Here is a 13,144-nt window from a genome sequence, read left to right on the forward strand (position 1 = left end):
TTCCTCCTCTTAAGAACCTTCAGCAAACATTATAGAAGGCCACAATTTGCACCAGGCTTGTCTCAAAGTGTGACCTTTCACCAATTTCCAGGAACATGCAACATTAAAGATGGCATCTTTTAAGATTGTATTCCTTCTGAAATGCCTGAATACCTGTATTGTCATCTTGGCTTATCAGTTTACGTAGGAAGTCTTTCTTGTAATGACACTTGAGATTTTGGATAACGCCCTGATCCATGGGTTGTATGAGAGAAGTTACATTTGGTGGCAAATAAATGGTGAAAATATTTCCCGAAACCAACTTGGATTCAAGCGGATGGGCTCTACAATTATCAAGCCATAAAATGCATTTGCTATCTTCAGGTTTCCCTATTCTATGGAAATGTCCCCTCACAGATGGCACAAAAGTATGTTGGAACCTATTTGAAAAGATTTCCTTATCCATCCAAGCATTTGTTTGAGCTTTGTACTCAACAGGTAAGTGCTTCACATTCTTAAATGCACGGGGATTTTTATACTTCCCAATGACGAGAAGTTTAACCCGGTGTGATCCAGCAGCGTTCGCACATGTTAGCACGGTTACACGATCTTTATTTTTCTTGTAACCTGCAGCATTAGCCTCACTAGCCCCAGCAAGTGTTGATTCTGGCAAAAACCTCCAAAATAAGCCAGTTTCATCGGCATTGTATATCTGTGCTGGCGACAAATTATGTTGCTGCACAATCTGATTGAAATAATCGCAGTATTATTCTGCGGCGTCGTGATCAGCTGATTTCTTCTCCCCGGAAACATCGAGTCGTCGTATCCCATGCTGTGCCTTGAAGCACGATAGCCATCCATCAGAGAAAGCACACTTGTCAGTGAGCTCCATCTTTGCATAGAAATCCTTCCCTTTTTCGATTAGCATGGGTCCGGAAATCGGAACACCCTCTGAACGCTTCAGAGAAAACCACTCATAAAGCATGGTATCCAGCTCTTCAAGCTTAGGCTTATGAAGCGTGCGCCGTTTCTCTACACTCTTGGATGTCTCCGAGCTTGCATAAAACTTGAGCAGCTTATCCTTCTGCGCTTTGATGTCGTACATTGTTGACGAACCGATTTTGAATTCATTCATAATGTTCATACACTTCGCTCCCCTTTCCAGTCGTTGGCATATTTCGATTTTCTGTTTTAAAGTTAACACCACTCTCCTTTTTGGTTGGATGAACTTTTGGGATTTCCATAATGCAATCCAATGAGTTGCAACAGCGTTGGAGACGCACAGTACTGGAACCCTGAAAAATGGCAGATCAGAAGAGGCTACCAGCAGCATGGGAGAGTGAGACTCCTGATGCAGGGTTTCTGAGGTGTTCCGACTTCCGATAGCGCCAAGAGGCCGAGTAGTGGCAGTTTGGAGAACTACCCCCTGACGAACTCGGCAACCGTTGGAGACTCGGACCCGGCAACCTTGCCGGTTACTGAGGTGCAGTTTTCAGAGCGAGATTTTGCCGGTGGCTAGAGCTTGCCAGACAGTTCGCCTCCGGATAACACAGTTTCCTGTACTAAAGTGCAGTGTGTTCAGGGTGTGTCTACTTTTCTCGTCATGTGGAAGTACCTGGCCTTTGTTTCCTGGCAGCTTATGGTAGCTTGGCTCTGATTGAGGTCTTGGCGCTTGAACCGATTCCTGTGTCTCACTGCACAGGGCATCACCTGAACTACTGTGTTGCCTTTTATATTACCTGATTTTTGACTGTTCTAATGGAGCTAATGATGTGAAAGGGTAACTGGAAAAACCTGATCATAGACTGAGGATGTCAGAAGCTAACTGTAATTTAAAAGAATAACTCAAACACTGGTGGTTAACTTGTGAAACAGTCACCTATAGTGAATACTCACTTGAGTTGACATGGACAACAGGGGATAGGAGGACAGATACGAACATACAAAAAAAGTCAGTTAAAGACCAGCTGGTCCATTGGGCCTTCCCCTTCCAATATCGAGCCCTCTTCCTCCCCTTGCAGCCACACAATATCTGGGAGAGGTAAAAAAACAAAGGAAAAAATCTTCGGCCAACATAGAGGTGGGGGGTGGAAAACTGGGAAGTTCTTCTGGCCCCTGCAGGCAATCAAGCAAGCTCCAGGAGATCAGTGACTGATAGCACTACCTCGTCAACTCGCCTTTCCTCTAACTGGAGATGTCTTCCATTCGTAGGAACATGTCCAGCTCCTTTTTGAAAGCTTGCAGCAAATCCACACTCGCTGCATACGCCAGCAACTTGTTCCAGAGGTAGACGACTTTGTGAAAAGAACTTCCTAACTTTCTGCTTCTGTAGCTATTACTGATGCCCCCTTGTTCTCCTTTGCTTATCTAAGTTGAGTAACCTATCCACCTGGACAGAATCTATTCTCTTCATAGTATTAATAACCACAATTATATCCCCTTGCAGTTTATGTATTTTCAAGGCAAAAAGTCCCAAATCTAAGCTTTTCCTGATGACTAATGATCCTTCTACTGGATATCAAGCGAGTGGCCCTCCTCTGGACTATTTCAGAGCTTCAGTATTCCCTGTCATGCAAGGTGACCAAAATTGTGCATCGTATCCTAGATGCAGCTAGGCCAGGGCCTTGAAATAAGGTAAGAGATCGTACTTAGCCTTACATTTAATGACCTAGCTGTGCATCCTAAACTAGATTCACCTTTGTAACAGCCTCGCAACACTGGTCATGGACCTTCAATGACTTGTGATCTATAACCCTCCGATCCTTATGCTCTGCTGCCTCACGTGCACAACGCTGATGTATATGTGCTTGGAGTTGCCTTACCCAGATGCATCACTCTGCATTTATTTATATTCTATTATATTTATCTTAAGACATCTCGATACTGGCCCATTCCCCTGTCATATCCAGATTTGCTTGCATGACTTCTCTCATCTAGGATCTTTTTGCATTCACACATAGCTTGGTATCATCAGCCCACTTGCAGATCGTTCCCCAGATATAGGAGGGAAATTAAATGGTTCAATCTTGAACCAAGATATTAATGATTTGTATGGCTGCATAGCCTTTTCTGTTCTTTTCACCTTTTGTGACGGCGATTGCAAATTCGGTAAGGTTTGGGTCCGCACAGAAAGGGATGGTCTAGAGCATCTTAGTATTGTGTGTATTGATGGACTATCCCTGTGCATGTGGGTACACACATCTTCTCTCGGTTAGTCAGATTGCATCTTGCTGCTTACAATTATAGGAAAGCTAAAAAGGTTAATCCTTGTCTCGTTCTAGGTGTGGGTGGCTTCCTGCCAGCCATGAAGCAGATTGGAAACGTGGCAGCATTGCCTGGGATTGTTCACGTGAGTTACTGATCACTTAACTAAGATTCACTGCTCTGTGGAACTTGCTTTTTAAAAAGCATCTGAATGTAGTATTGCATAAGAAAATGAAACCTGACTGCATTGTTGTTTATTACATATACATAAGAAAATGGCCTGAAGTATGTTTCAAAGTGTAAACTATTGAAGTACAGATAACATTGTAAAGAGAGTAAAGCTTCAGTAATATAACAAACACCCCATAACCCAAATGTAACAACCTTTTTTAAAAACTGGAGTTTATAAAGATACATGTGGGCTGTTTTATTCTGTTCTCCAGTTGCTGTTGTAGCAGTAGGTACTGGATGCTAGGCTTCTGTGAATTACACCACATGGTAGAGGGAAATGGCGCTCCTTTTATATGTTATAATAATGGCAGAATTAAAGGGGATTTAATATCTGGAGTAGATTTTTGGCGTTGTGCTTTGGAGTGGTTCAAATAAGGGTGCTTGTCCAATATAAATCATTATATCCCAGCGTGGCTCTGAGCTAGAGTTTTGTGTTCGGGAAAGCCGTCATCTTCACACAGCTTGCAGATGGTGTGGGGTGATAATTGAGATTCTTGGGAGCTGGTTATTTGATACCTCATGGCCATCAATACATGAAATGTAGCTGTAAATAAAATAAAAGGTGTCTTTTATGATGGGAATTCTGGAAGAGTAAACGAGGATATAAATGAATTACTACCTTTTTTAAAGGTTCCTTTGATATTGCTGGTAATATGAATGGTGCTGCTCTAAATACTTTGAAGCATTGTGGTTTCCTGACTCGTGAAGCATGTTATATCAAAGTTGTCTCCTGGCCTGAAACTTGACGATACTTTTAGATATGTGCAACTACAGAATATCTGTATAATGAAGATGCTTTAAAGTGAGCTCACTTGTTGAAACTTAAAATAAACTCTTCAAGATGAAATGCTTGGAAATATATGTTGTAGGCAGATAGAGCACACTTTAAAACCTAATGTTACATTTTAAAATATTGCAGGTAGTGAGTTTTAACCACATTGGTTAAAACTTTTCACGATTAGCAGATTGCTTTGTGTGTGTACATTCTGGTGTGGATGTATCAGACTTCATTTCTGGTTATTGAAACATTGTTTTTATTAAGTCTCTTCTTTTCTTTTTAAAGAAATCCATTGGACTTCCTGATGTCCATTCAGGTTATGGGTTTGCAATTGGAAACATGGCTGCCTTTGATGTGAGTGATCCCCAGTCCGTGGTATCTCCAGGTAAAATTTATTTTTTCCACTGGTTAGATTGGGGTGGTACTAACATTTAGTTGTGGAGCACTTGACCAGTTGAAGATCTGGAGCTTTTTCTGAGTGATCTGCATACATTCTGTTACATTAGATTAGAAAAGCGACAAAAATATAACCATCCTTATTTTATCTTATTTGTAGGGAAATGGTGTTAGGGAAATTGACTGGATTGAAGGCCGATAAATCCCCAGGGCCTTATAAGCTACATCCTAGGGTACTTAAGGAAGTGGCCCTAGAAATAGTAGGTGCATTGCTGATCCAGTGAACAGTACCCATGGATTGGAGGGTAGCTAATGTTACCTCCCTATTCAAAAAAGGTGGTAGAGAGAAAATGGGGAATTACAGACCGGTAAGCCTGACATCAGTAGTGAGGAAAATGCTAGAGTCCATTATAAAAGATGTAATAGCAGAGCACTTGGAAAACAGTGACAGGATCGGACAAAGTCAACATGGATTTACAAAAGGTAAATCGTGCTTGACTAATCTACTGGAATTTTTTGAGGATGTAACTGGTAAAATAGATAAGGGAGAACCAGTGGATGTGGTGTATTTGGACTTTCAAAAGGCTTTCGATAAGGTCCCGCATAAGAGATTAGCGTGTAAAGTTAAGGCATATGGGATTGGGGGCAAGGTGTTCTCTTGGATAGAGAACTGGTTGGCAGACAGAAGCAAAGTGTTGGAATAAACGGGTCTTTTTCCGAGTGGCAGGCAGTGACTAGTGGGGTACCGCAGGGATCGGTCCTTGGACCCCAGCTATTCACAATATATATTCTTGATCTAGACAAGGGAACTAGATGTAATCTCTCCAAATTTGCAGACGACACAAAGCTGGGTGGGTGTCTGCTGTGAGGAGGATGCAGAGAAACTCCCAGGATGATTTGGACATGTTGGGTGATTGGGCAGAAGCATGGCAGATGCAATATAACGTGGATAAATGTGAGGTTATCCTCACATTTGGTGCCAAAAACAGGAAGGCAGATTGTTATCTGAATGGCAATAGATTGGGAGAAGGGGAAGTGCAACGAGACCTGGGTGTCCTTGTGCACCAGTTGCTGAAGGTAAGCATGCAGGTGCAGCAGGCGGTTAAGAAGGCAAATGGTATGTTGGCCTTCGTAGCGAGAGGATTTGAGTACAGGAACAAGGATGTCTTGCTGCAGTTGTACAGGGCCTTGATGAGACCACATCTTTGGTATTGTGTGCAGTTTTGGTCGCCTTATCTGAGGAATGATGTTCTTGCCATGGAAGGAGTTCAGTGAAGATTCACCAGGCTGATACCTGGGATGGCAGGAATGACGTATGAGGAGAGATTGGGGCGATTGGGCTTGTACTCACTGGAGTTTAGAAGAATGAGAGGGGATCTCATTGAAACTTATAAAATTCTGACAGGATTGGCCAGACTAGTTGCAGGAAGGATGTTCCTGATGGTCGGGGAGTCCAGAACCAGGGGTCACAGTCTAAGGATAAGGGGTAGGCCATTTAGGACAGAAATGAGGAGAAATTTCTTCACCCAGAGAGTGGTGAACCTGTGGAATTCTCTACCACAGAAGGCAGTAGAGGCCAATTCATTAAATATATTCAAGAAGGAGTTGGATATATTTCTAAAGGGATCAAGGGAGAAAGCAGGGACCGGGTACTGAATTTGGATGATCAGCCATGATCGCATTGAATGGCGGAGCAGGCTTGAGGGGCCGAATGGCCTACTCCTATCTTCTATGTTTCTATGTATCTTAAAACTGTTATTTCTTTTCAAGAATGGTGTAATTGTGGCAGTGCCAGAGCATTGGATGAGGGTGTGAATGTCCAAATTCAGCCCAAGAGTTCCTTTGATCAGACCCACAAAGCTCCTGTTGCTTCCATTTTGAAGCTTTGGATTCTAGCTTTTTACAGTTCCCAGGACATGAAGAGAGTGCCCCCCCGATTGACCAGTCAGACAGCTCCTCTTAAACCCTGGAATTTTAAAGAGTTCAAGGTTCTGTGCTTTGGTGACTGGGAGGATGAGGGGGCTTATCATGGTTTGTGCTTGGAGATGTCTTGCTACTTATGGATTTGGGGGTGGGGTCTTTTTTGTGCATAGGGGTCTCCTTTTGTTTATGGGGGCTCAGATTACTGGTCATATGTGGCCCACTTACTGTTTTTGATGTGTGTATTTGGCTCCCAGCTCCAGACATTTGGACATTCCAGCACTAGGAAAGCTGAGCTTGAATTCCAGTTTCTATTGATGTTCATATTCTGTCACATCCATTTTGGCACAGGGAATCCTCTTGTATTTGTGAAGGACTCCATGGGGGTTGAGCAGTACATGTTTCTATTCAGATGCCTGAAGTTTTGGGGGGGGGGGGTGGGAAATGGAGATAAAATAAAACGTAATAAGTGAACTTTATAAAAATATGTTTTTTTTTTCAGGTGGTGTGGGTTTTGATATCAACTGCGGGGTGCGTTTGCTGCGTACCAACCTGGATGAAGGGGATGTGCAACCAGTGAAGGAACAGCTGGCTCAGGCCATGTTTGATCACATTCCTGTAGGAGTCGGATCCAAGGGAGTCATTCCTATGGGTGCCAAGTAAGAATGCTGCATAAGGACTTGGAGACTAATATAAAATATATATTTTTATGTGGGGAGAACCAGAGAGTAGGTTTTGTTGCATTTATCACTGAAGGACAGCTTTGAATTAATTATTTTGTTAACATCATTGGAGGTGCTTGCTGTGATAGTAAAAAATGCTATTTGTAATTGACCTTTGCTACGCTTGTACCAATCCTCCAAATGACTGAAGACTGTTTCATTTTAGAATTTTTTTTAGTTGACCCATGTGCTATCTTGCTGACTGTTGACATTTACTTGCAGAGATTTAGAAGAAGCTTTGGAGATGGGAGTGGATTGGTCCCTGAGGGAAGGCTACGCCTGGGCTGAGGATAAGGAGCACTGTGAAGAATATGGCAGAATGCTGCAAGCTGATCCTTCCAAGGTCTCTGCAAAAGCCAAGAAGAGAGGCTTGCCTCAGGTAATTCTTTGTACCAGGCATCTTCCCTGACTGAAAGTGACCATGAGACCTGCTCTGTGGCTGTGCTGTAGAGGTGCCAAGAACCATCTGCAGTAACTGATGCATCACCTCCATGTCAGTTTTATCTGAGATTAACTTGTGGAGATTCACGGGCATCAACACTACTGTGTGCAGTCTTATTGCTGTTTGCGGTTCTTAGTGCAAATCCTGTTGTGATCTCTCTTTACTTTGCATGGACAATGATCCAGGAAAGTTGGGCATCTTGCACTTCCTACATTCATTGTAATAGGAATAATGATGTACAAGCATTTTCTGTTTTTTTTTGATGTGCGGTGGGGTCTAATTCTCAGTTTTGGAAAGTTAACTTTGGAAATTACTTTTTAAAAGTTGAACATTGTGTTTAAAACGTGAGTGCTTAGGAAGTGTTTGGAACTGAATTGATGCCAGCAGTTGCATTCTAATGTGTATGCATTTTTTTTTTTTTTTTTAGCTGGGAACTTTGGGTGCTGGAAACCACTATGCTGAGATTCAGGTGGTGGATGAAATCTACAATGATTATGCAGCACGTAAAATGGGAATTGACCATAAGGGCCAGGTGTGTGTCATGATTCACAGTGGGAGCAGAGGTTTTGGACACCAGGTTGCAACAGGTGAGACACTTTCCCTTTTCTACTTAGACTAGACTAAGTGTGATATTGTAGCAGTACCACCAAGTGTCCCTTACTTACCGTACATAATTCCCTTTAACGTAACGATGTATATATGCGGTTTGCCTGTGCGGGGCGTTCCCCCTTTGGGAGCGCGGGCGAACGTGATGACGTCACGTCGCACATCACATGACCGTCCCAAGCGTGGGAAGAACGCGATGACGTCATCACGCAATCCACGGGACTGCCTACTCAGTCCTCGTGGCGTCTCCGTCTGGTGAAGACCTATTTTATGGCTCTCCTGTAACGAGCTCAGCAACCTGTTAGAATTCCTCTGTTCCTGCATTAAAAACCTATTTGATTGTTCTCCTGGAGTCGAACTCGATTATTTGATAGGCATTCGTCCAACACCTACGATTGGTGAACCCGAATACCTACAATATAGCACATCTCTTGTGTTCAGTGCAAAGCCTCACATCCAATCTGTGTGATAATGGTACATTGTTGTATTTGTGTCTGAATGTCTCAACTTTTTTTTATTGTAGCACTTCCCTCTTTACAGGTTTTGAAAGTGCCAAACCCCATGATGTATTATTATGCAGTGATTGTTGTCTCTATCTTCCCTTGTGGCTCCTATACAACAAGATTTTGACTAAAAGTTAAGGAATACTCTAGGATAAGGCACAACAATGGCTTTATCCTCAAGTATTCTTAATTCTAAATACATTTTTTCCTCTTAAAAATTGATCTAAATTATTTTACTTGGTGATGACTAGTCATTTTTGAGTGAGCATTTCAGTAGGCGGGAAAAAACAAACCTTGAGGTTTCAGCACATAAACTTGTCCTCGCACAGCAAGCACTGATTAGTAGTGACATAGCATGTCTTGGCTGTTGAGAACATAGCGTGAAGTGGCTTTTGAAGCCAATTTAATGGAATTAAAAAGGCAAAATATCAATGCTATGAGGACTCCACAATAAAGGAATTATTTCTATTCTCCTATTCCATTACAAGATGATTATTAACTGCCCTTTTTAGTACTGCAGATATGTGTTGACATCCTAGCAGTGCAAATTATTTTTATAAATATGACCAATTCATGCATGTTTTAAGATAAGTCTCCTTGGTTAGATTTAACAAATCTAGCTTTTACTTCATTGCAATGACTTGGAATACATCCACTATACTTCTTGCTAGCTGAGGCAGAGCATTGCTTTGTTTTCTAGATGCCCTAGTGGCTATGGAGAAAGCCATGAAGAGAGATAATATTATTGTCAATGACAGGCAGCTGGCATGTGCCAGGATCAATTCCCAAGAAGGTCAGGACTATCTCCAAGGTATGGCAGCAGCTGGAAACTACGCCTGGGTGAATCGCGCCTCTATGACCTTCCTGACACGACAGGTAGCGATTGTGTTGTGTTGAATTGTTCCATTCAGCTAGAGTGTCAAACTTTGTCGCTAACTACCTCTCGATTTGCTTAGTCTCCAAGATGCTTGTTTATTTTTGCTTTAAGTACATTTTTTTACTACACTGGTAGAGACACTAATGGGTTGGTGTCAACACACGTCTTGGATTAGTAGGGCATGGTTTCCTGACGGGGAGCACCCTATCTCATCCAGGCCATTATGGGGAGGTGCAGAATGGAGGCAACTCTCCTTATCTTTGGTTCTTACAAGCAGCTGCAGATTAAATAATCTCTCCTGTCTACCTGAGTTTGCACCCTGCACAAGTGGGACTTATTGTTAGGCTCATCTTTTCAAAGGGAAGGCTAACACATTTAGAATGGAAAATTAGGAAATTGTCTATTTTTAAAAACTTGGAATGTAATTCCCTAGTGTGCCAAACTGTGAGGGTTTAAAGATATGATCTTGTGAAAAGGTGGAATTTGAACATATAGCTGGTATTTTGTGCTGTTTTTTTTTTCTTTCCTGTTTCTCATATCCAAATATTGCGCTTGCTCTCGCTCTCGCTCTCCTCCCTCTCTCTCTCTCTCTCTCTCTCTCTCTCCCATCTATCTGTCTCTCTTCCATCTCTTTCCTGCTTCTCACATTTGTTCACTCTTCCCTCCCTATATTGTGCACGGTCTCTTCACATCTCGTGGTCACTCCTATATATTGCGTGCATTCTCTCCCATATCTCTCGCCCATATTTCATGCGCTTCCATTTATTTTTTGTGCCTCTCCCTTTTTCCCTATTTCTGTCTCTTTTCCCAAATCGCTTTCTCCAACTTTGTTGCTTTCTTGCTCTTGGTTTTTCTCTCTTTCGTAATCTCCTCTCTCTACTTTTTTTAGGCATTTGCCAAAGTCTTCAATACTACACCAGATGATCTGGATATGCATGTGATTTATGACGTGTCTCACAACATAGCCAAAGTGGAGGAGCATGTGGTGGATGGGAAACAGAAGACATTGCTGATCCATAGGAAGGGTTCTACCAGGGCCTTCCCGCCACACCACCCTCTTATACCAGTCGATTATCAGGTATGGGAACTACTGAGATGGAACATACGGGCTCTCTGAAGTTTTGTAGTTATCTGGAAAGCTTTGCTGGGCTGTAGAAACTTGCATGGTGTCTGAGATTGTTGAAACTCAACTTGGATGCATGCCATAGAAAAGACTTTTTAGCCTAAATTGGATGTTTAGTAATAAAAACTATAGTATTGATCTGTCACTATATAAAAGAAGTACATTGAGTAAATATTAAATCGTGCCATATATGCAAGGCATGTAAAAGAGAATTGAAACAAAATTGCTACAATAGCTTAAATTTCACCTTGACTCATGAAATTTGAACATGGGAGTCTGAATTGAATCTTCACATCAGAAGCCTAGCGGCCTATTCACTTAAGCTGCTCAAATGGAGAAGCTGACTATTAATCCTTGGGTCATTTAGTTGAAGACCACTTGTACATGTGTTTTTGGGTTTGGTGTGCTCTGGAAACTTGGCAGGAATGCTCAGTTAAGCTTTCATTTTAGAAGTGATTCCATTTGAAACTTTTGTTTAAAATGGTACTGTGCTGTGATACAAGTTGTTGGCTTTTTTTTAGAAAATGGGAGGTCTGAAATTCTGCTAATGCAGATTTTGTATATTTTTTGGAGATTATAATCTTGTACCTTTTTTATATATGTGCGTCCACTGAACAGCTATATAAATGGATATTCTGATCGACAAGGTTTTCTTCACTGGCTGGCTAATTACTGGCTAATGCAGAAAAGTTAGAATGTCTTGCTTCATAAAATTGTTCAGTTATGGGGAGCGGGCAGGGAAATGGAGTGGAGCCCAAGATCCAATCAGCCATAATCTCATTAAATGGCAGAGCAGGCTCGAGGGGCCAAATGGCCTACTTCTGCTCCTATTTCTTTTGTTCTTTATTACTGCAAAATCTTTAACTTGCATACATACCATACAATATTAAACCATTAAATATATTCCTTTAAACACCAATGCGAGACTAGCCAGGAAGTGGACTGCTTCTGTAGTGGACCCATGAATTTATTGTACAGACTACATTTAATATAATTTACCACTCCTGTTATGCAAACTATACTTATACTCCCAAATAAACCTATTGGAAAGTGGCTGTGTGCGTTGTAACATTTTATTTATATATCTGTAGATCTACAGAAGCTCATCAAGTTTGGTAATGGCATTTAAACCTGGCAAAGAATATTAAATAAAAACAGAAAATGCTGGAAATAGTCAGGTCAGGCAGCATCTGTAGAGAGAGAGAAACAGTGAACATTTCAGGGTGATGACCCTTCTGTTCTGACAAAGGGTCATCGACCTGAAACGTTAACTCTGTTTCTCTCTCTCCAGATACGACCTGACCTGAGTGTTTCCAGCATTTTCTGTTTTGATTTCCAGCATCTGCAGTATTGTATTAGGATTATTAAATAGTTGGGGTTAGAAATTTGGATGCTGTTGAAGTAATATATATATAACAATATAAACAACTTAAGGAATTTAACTCCCACTTTTGTGACTTAAACATATTTCAACACTTTTTCACTTACTGCTTTTGCTTTTTATCACCACTTTACAGATATTGTCCAAATTTGGCTTCCACCCCCAACTTTATAAAGCATTTAATTTATTTGCATATATCTCTGGAGTAATGCAGCTGGTTCATATTGAGGCTTGTGAAGGAAGGACAAAATGGGAGGCTAGACCTGGGAGGGAAAGTGCTGGGAGCAGAGTGTTGGGCTATATAGGAGTGGCCAAAAGATAATGTATGTATCTTGGACATATTGCCAAGCATATGCTTAGTAAGGCCCAATTGGAAGAAGGTACCCATGACCAATCAGCTCCGATTTAGTGGCCATGTGATTTCCCACATGGCAAAATGGCGACAAACAGATGAACTCAATTTATAAAAAAAAAAAAAAAATTATATGGATTACCATTCAGCAGATATTCTGGTGAAGAATTTTCATGCAAGTACAACTGACACATGGGCCAGGATTTTCATTACCGTGGTGGGTTGCGGCCCTGCTGCTGGTTCCATCCCACTCTGGAAAATGAACTTGTGTAGATTGGCCAGCGCATTTCCCAGCCCAATTAGAAGAAGCGGGTCTAGTGACATCATTCATGACGTATCATCAGCCAGTTTCCTTGGGGACCACGGCTAACTTTCTTTTAACATTTGTGTTGTCAGTGCTGTACAGCATTGAAGTGCTGCAAACACTGAGCACTGCAGAGGTGCAGGGCTGCACCAAAATTCTCCCATGACTCCATATGCTTATGGAGGGTGTTGGAACACGCATGGAGGTAGTCTTTCTCTTCCCATGGGCAGAAGAGACTCTCTATTTCTCCCTCCCCTGGCTCCCCGCAGGAGAACAAACAGCCTGATTGCACAGGAGGGTACAAGCAGGGATGTGGTCAGGAGGAC

At 41.9% G+C, this 13,144-nt stretch overlaps 1 protein-coding gene across 1 annotated transcript in view; it reads left to right on the forward strand.

The window, feature by feature from the left end:
• Window positions 1-13,144, forward strand: part of rtcb (RNA 2',3'-cyclic phosphate and 5'-OH ligase) — a 33,562-nt gene that overhangs the window by 16,231 nt on the left and 4,187 nt on the right. Inside the window, exons 3-9 of the mRNA XM_086009018.1 lie at window positions 3,261-3,328; window positions 4,478-4,577; window positions 7,011-7,167; window positions 7,453-7,609; window positions 8,100-8,259; window positions 9,482-9,657; window positions 10,548-10,736. Coding sequence (XP_085865144.1) covers window positions 3,261-3,328; window positions 4,478-4,577; window positions 7,011-7,167; window positions 7,453-7,609; window positions 8,100-8,259; window positions 9,482-9,657; window positions 10,548-10,736 — 1,007 coding nt within the window. The remainder of the gene's footprint in view (window positions 1-3,260; window positions 3,329-4,477; window positions 4,578-7,010; window positions 7,168-7,452; window positions 7,610-8,099; window positions 8,260-9,481; window positions 9,658-10,547; window positions 10,737-13,144) is intronic.

The sequence above is a fragment of the Somniosus microcephalus genome, chromosome 16 (genome assembly GCF_052327205.1).
Source record: "Somniosus microcephalus isolate GS21.2 chromosome 16, FLI_Smic_1.0, whole genome shotgun sequence".
NCBI lineage: Eukaryota > Metazoa > Chordata > Chondrichthyes > Squaliformes > Somniosidae > Somniosus > Somniosus microcephalus.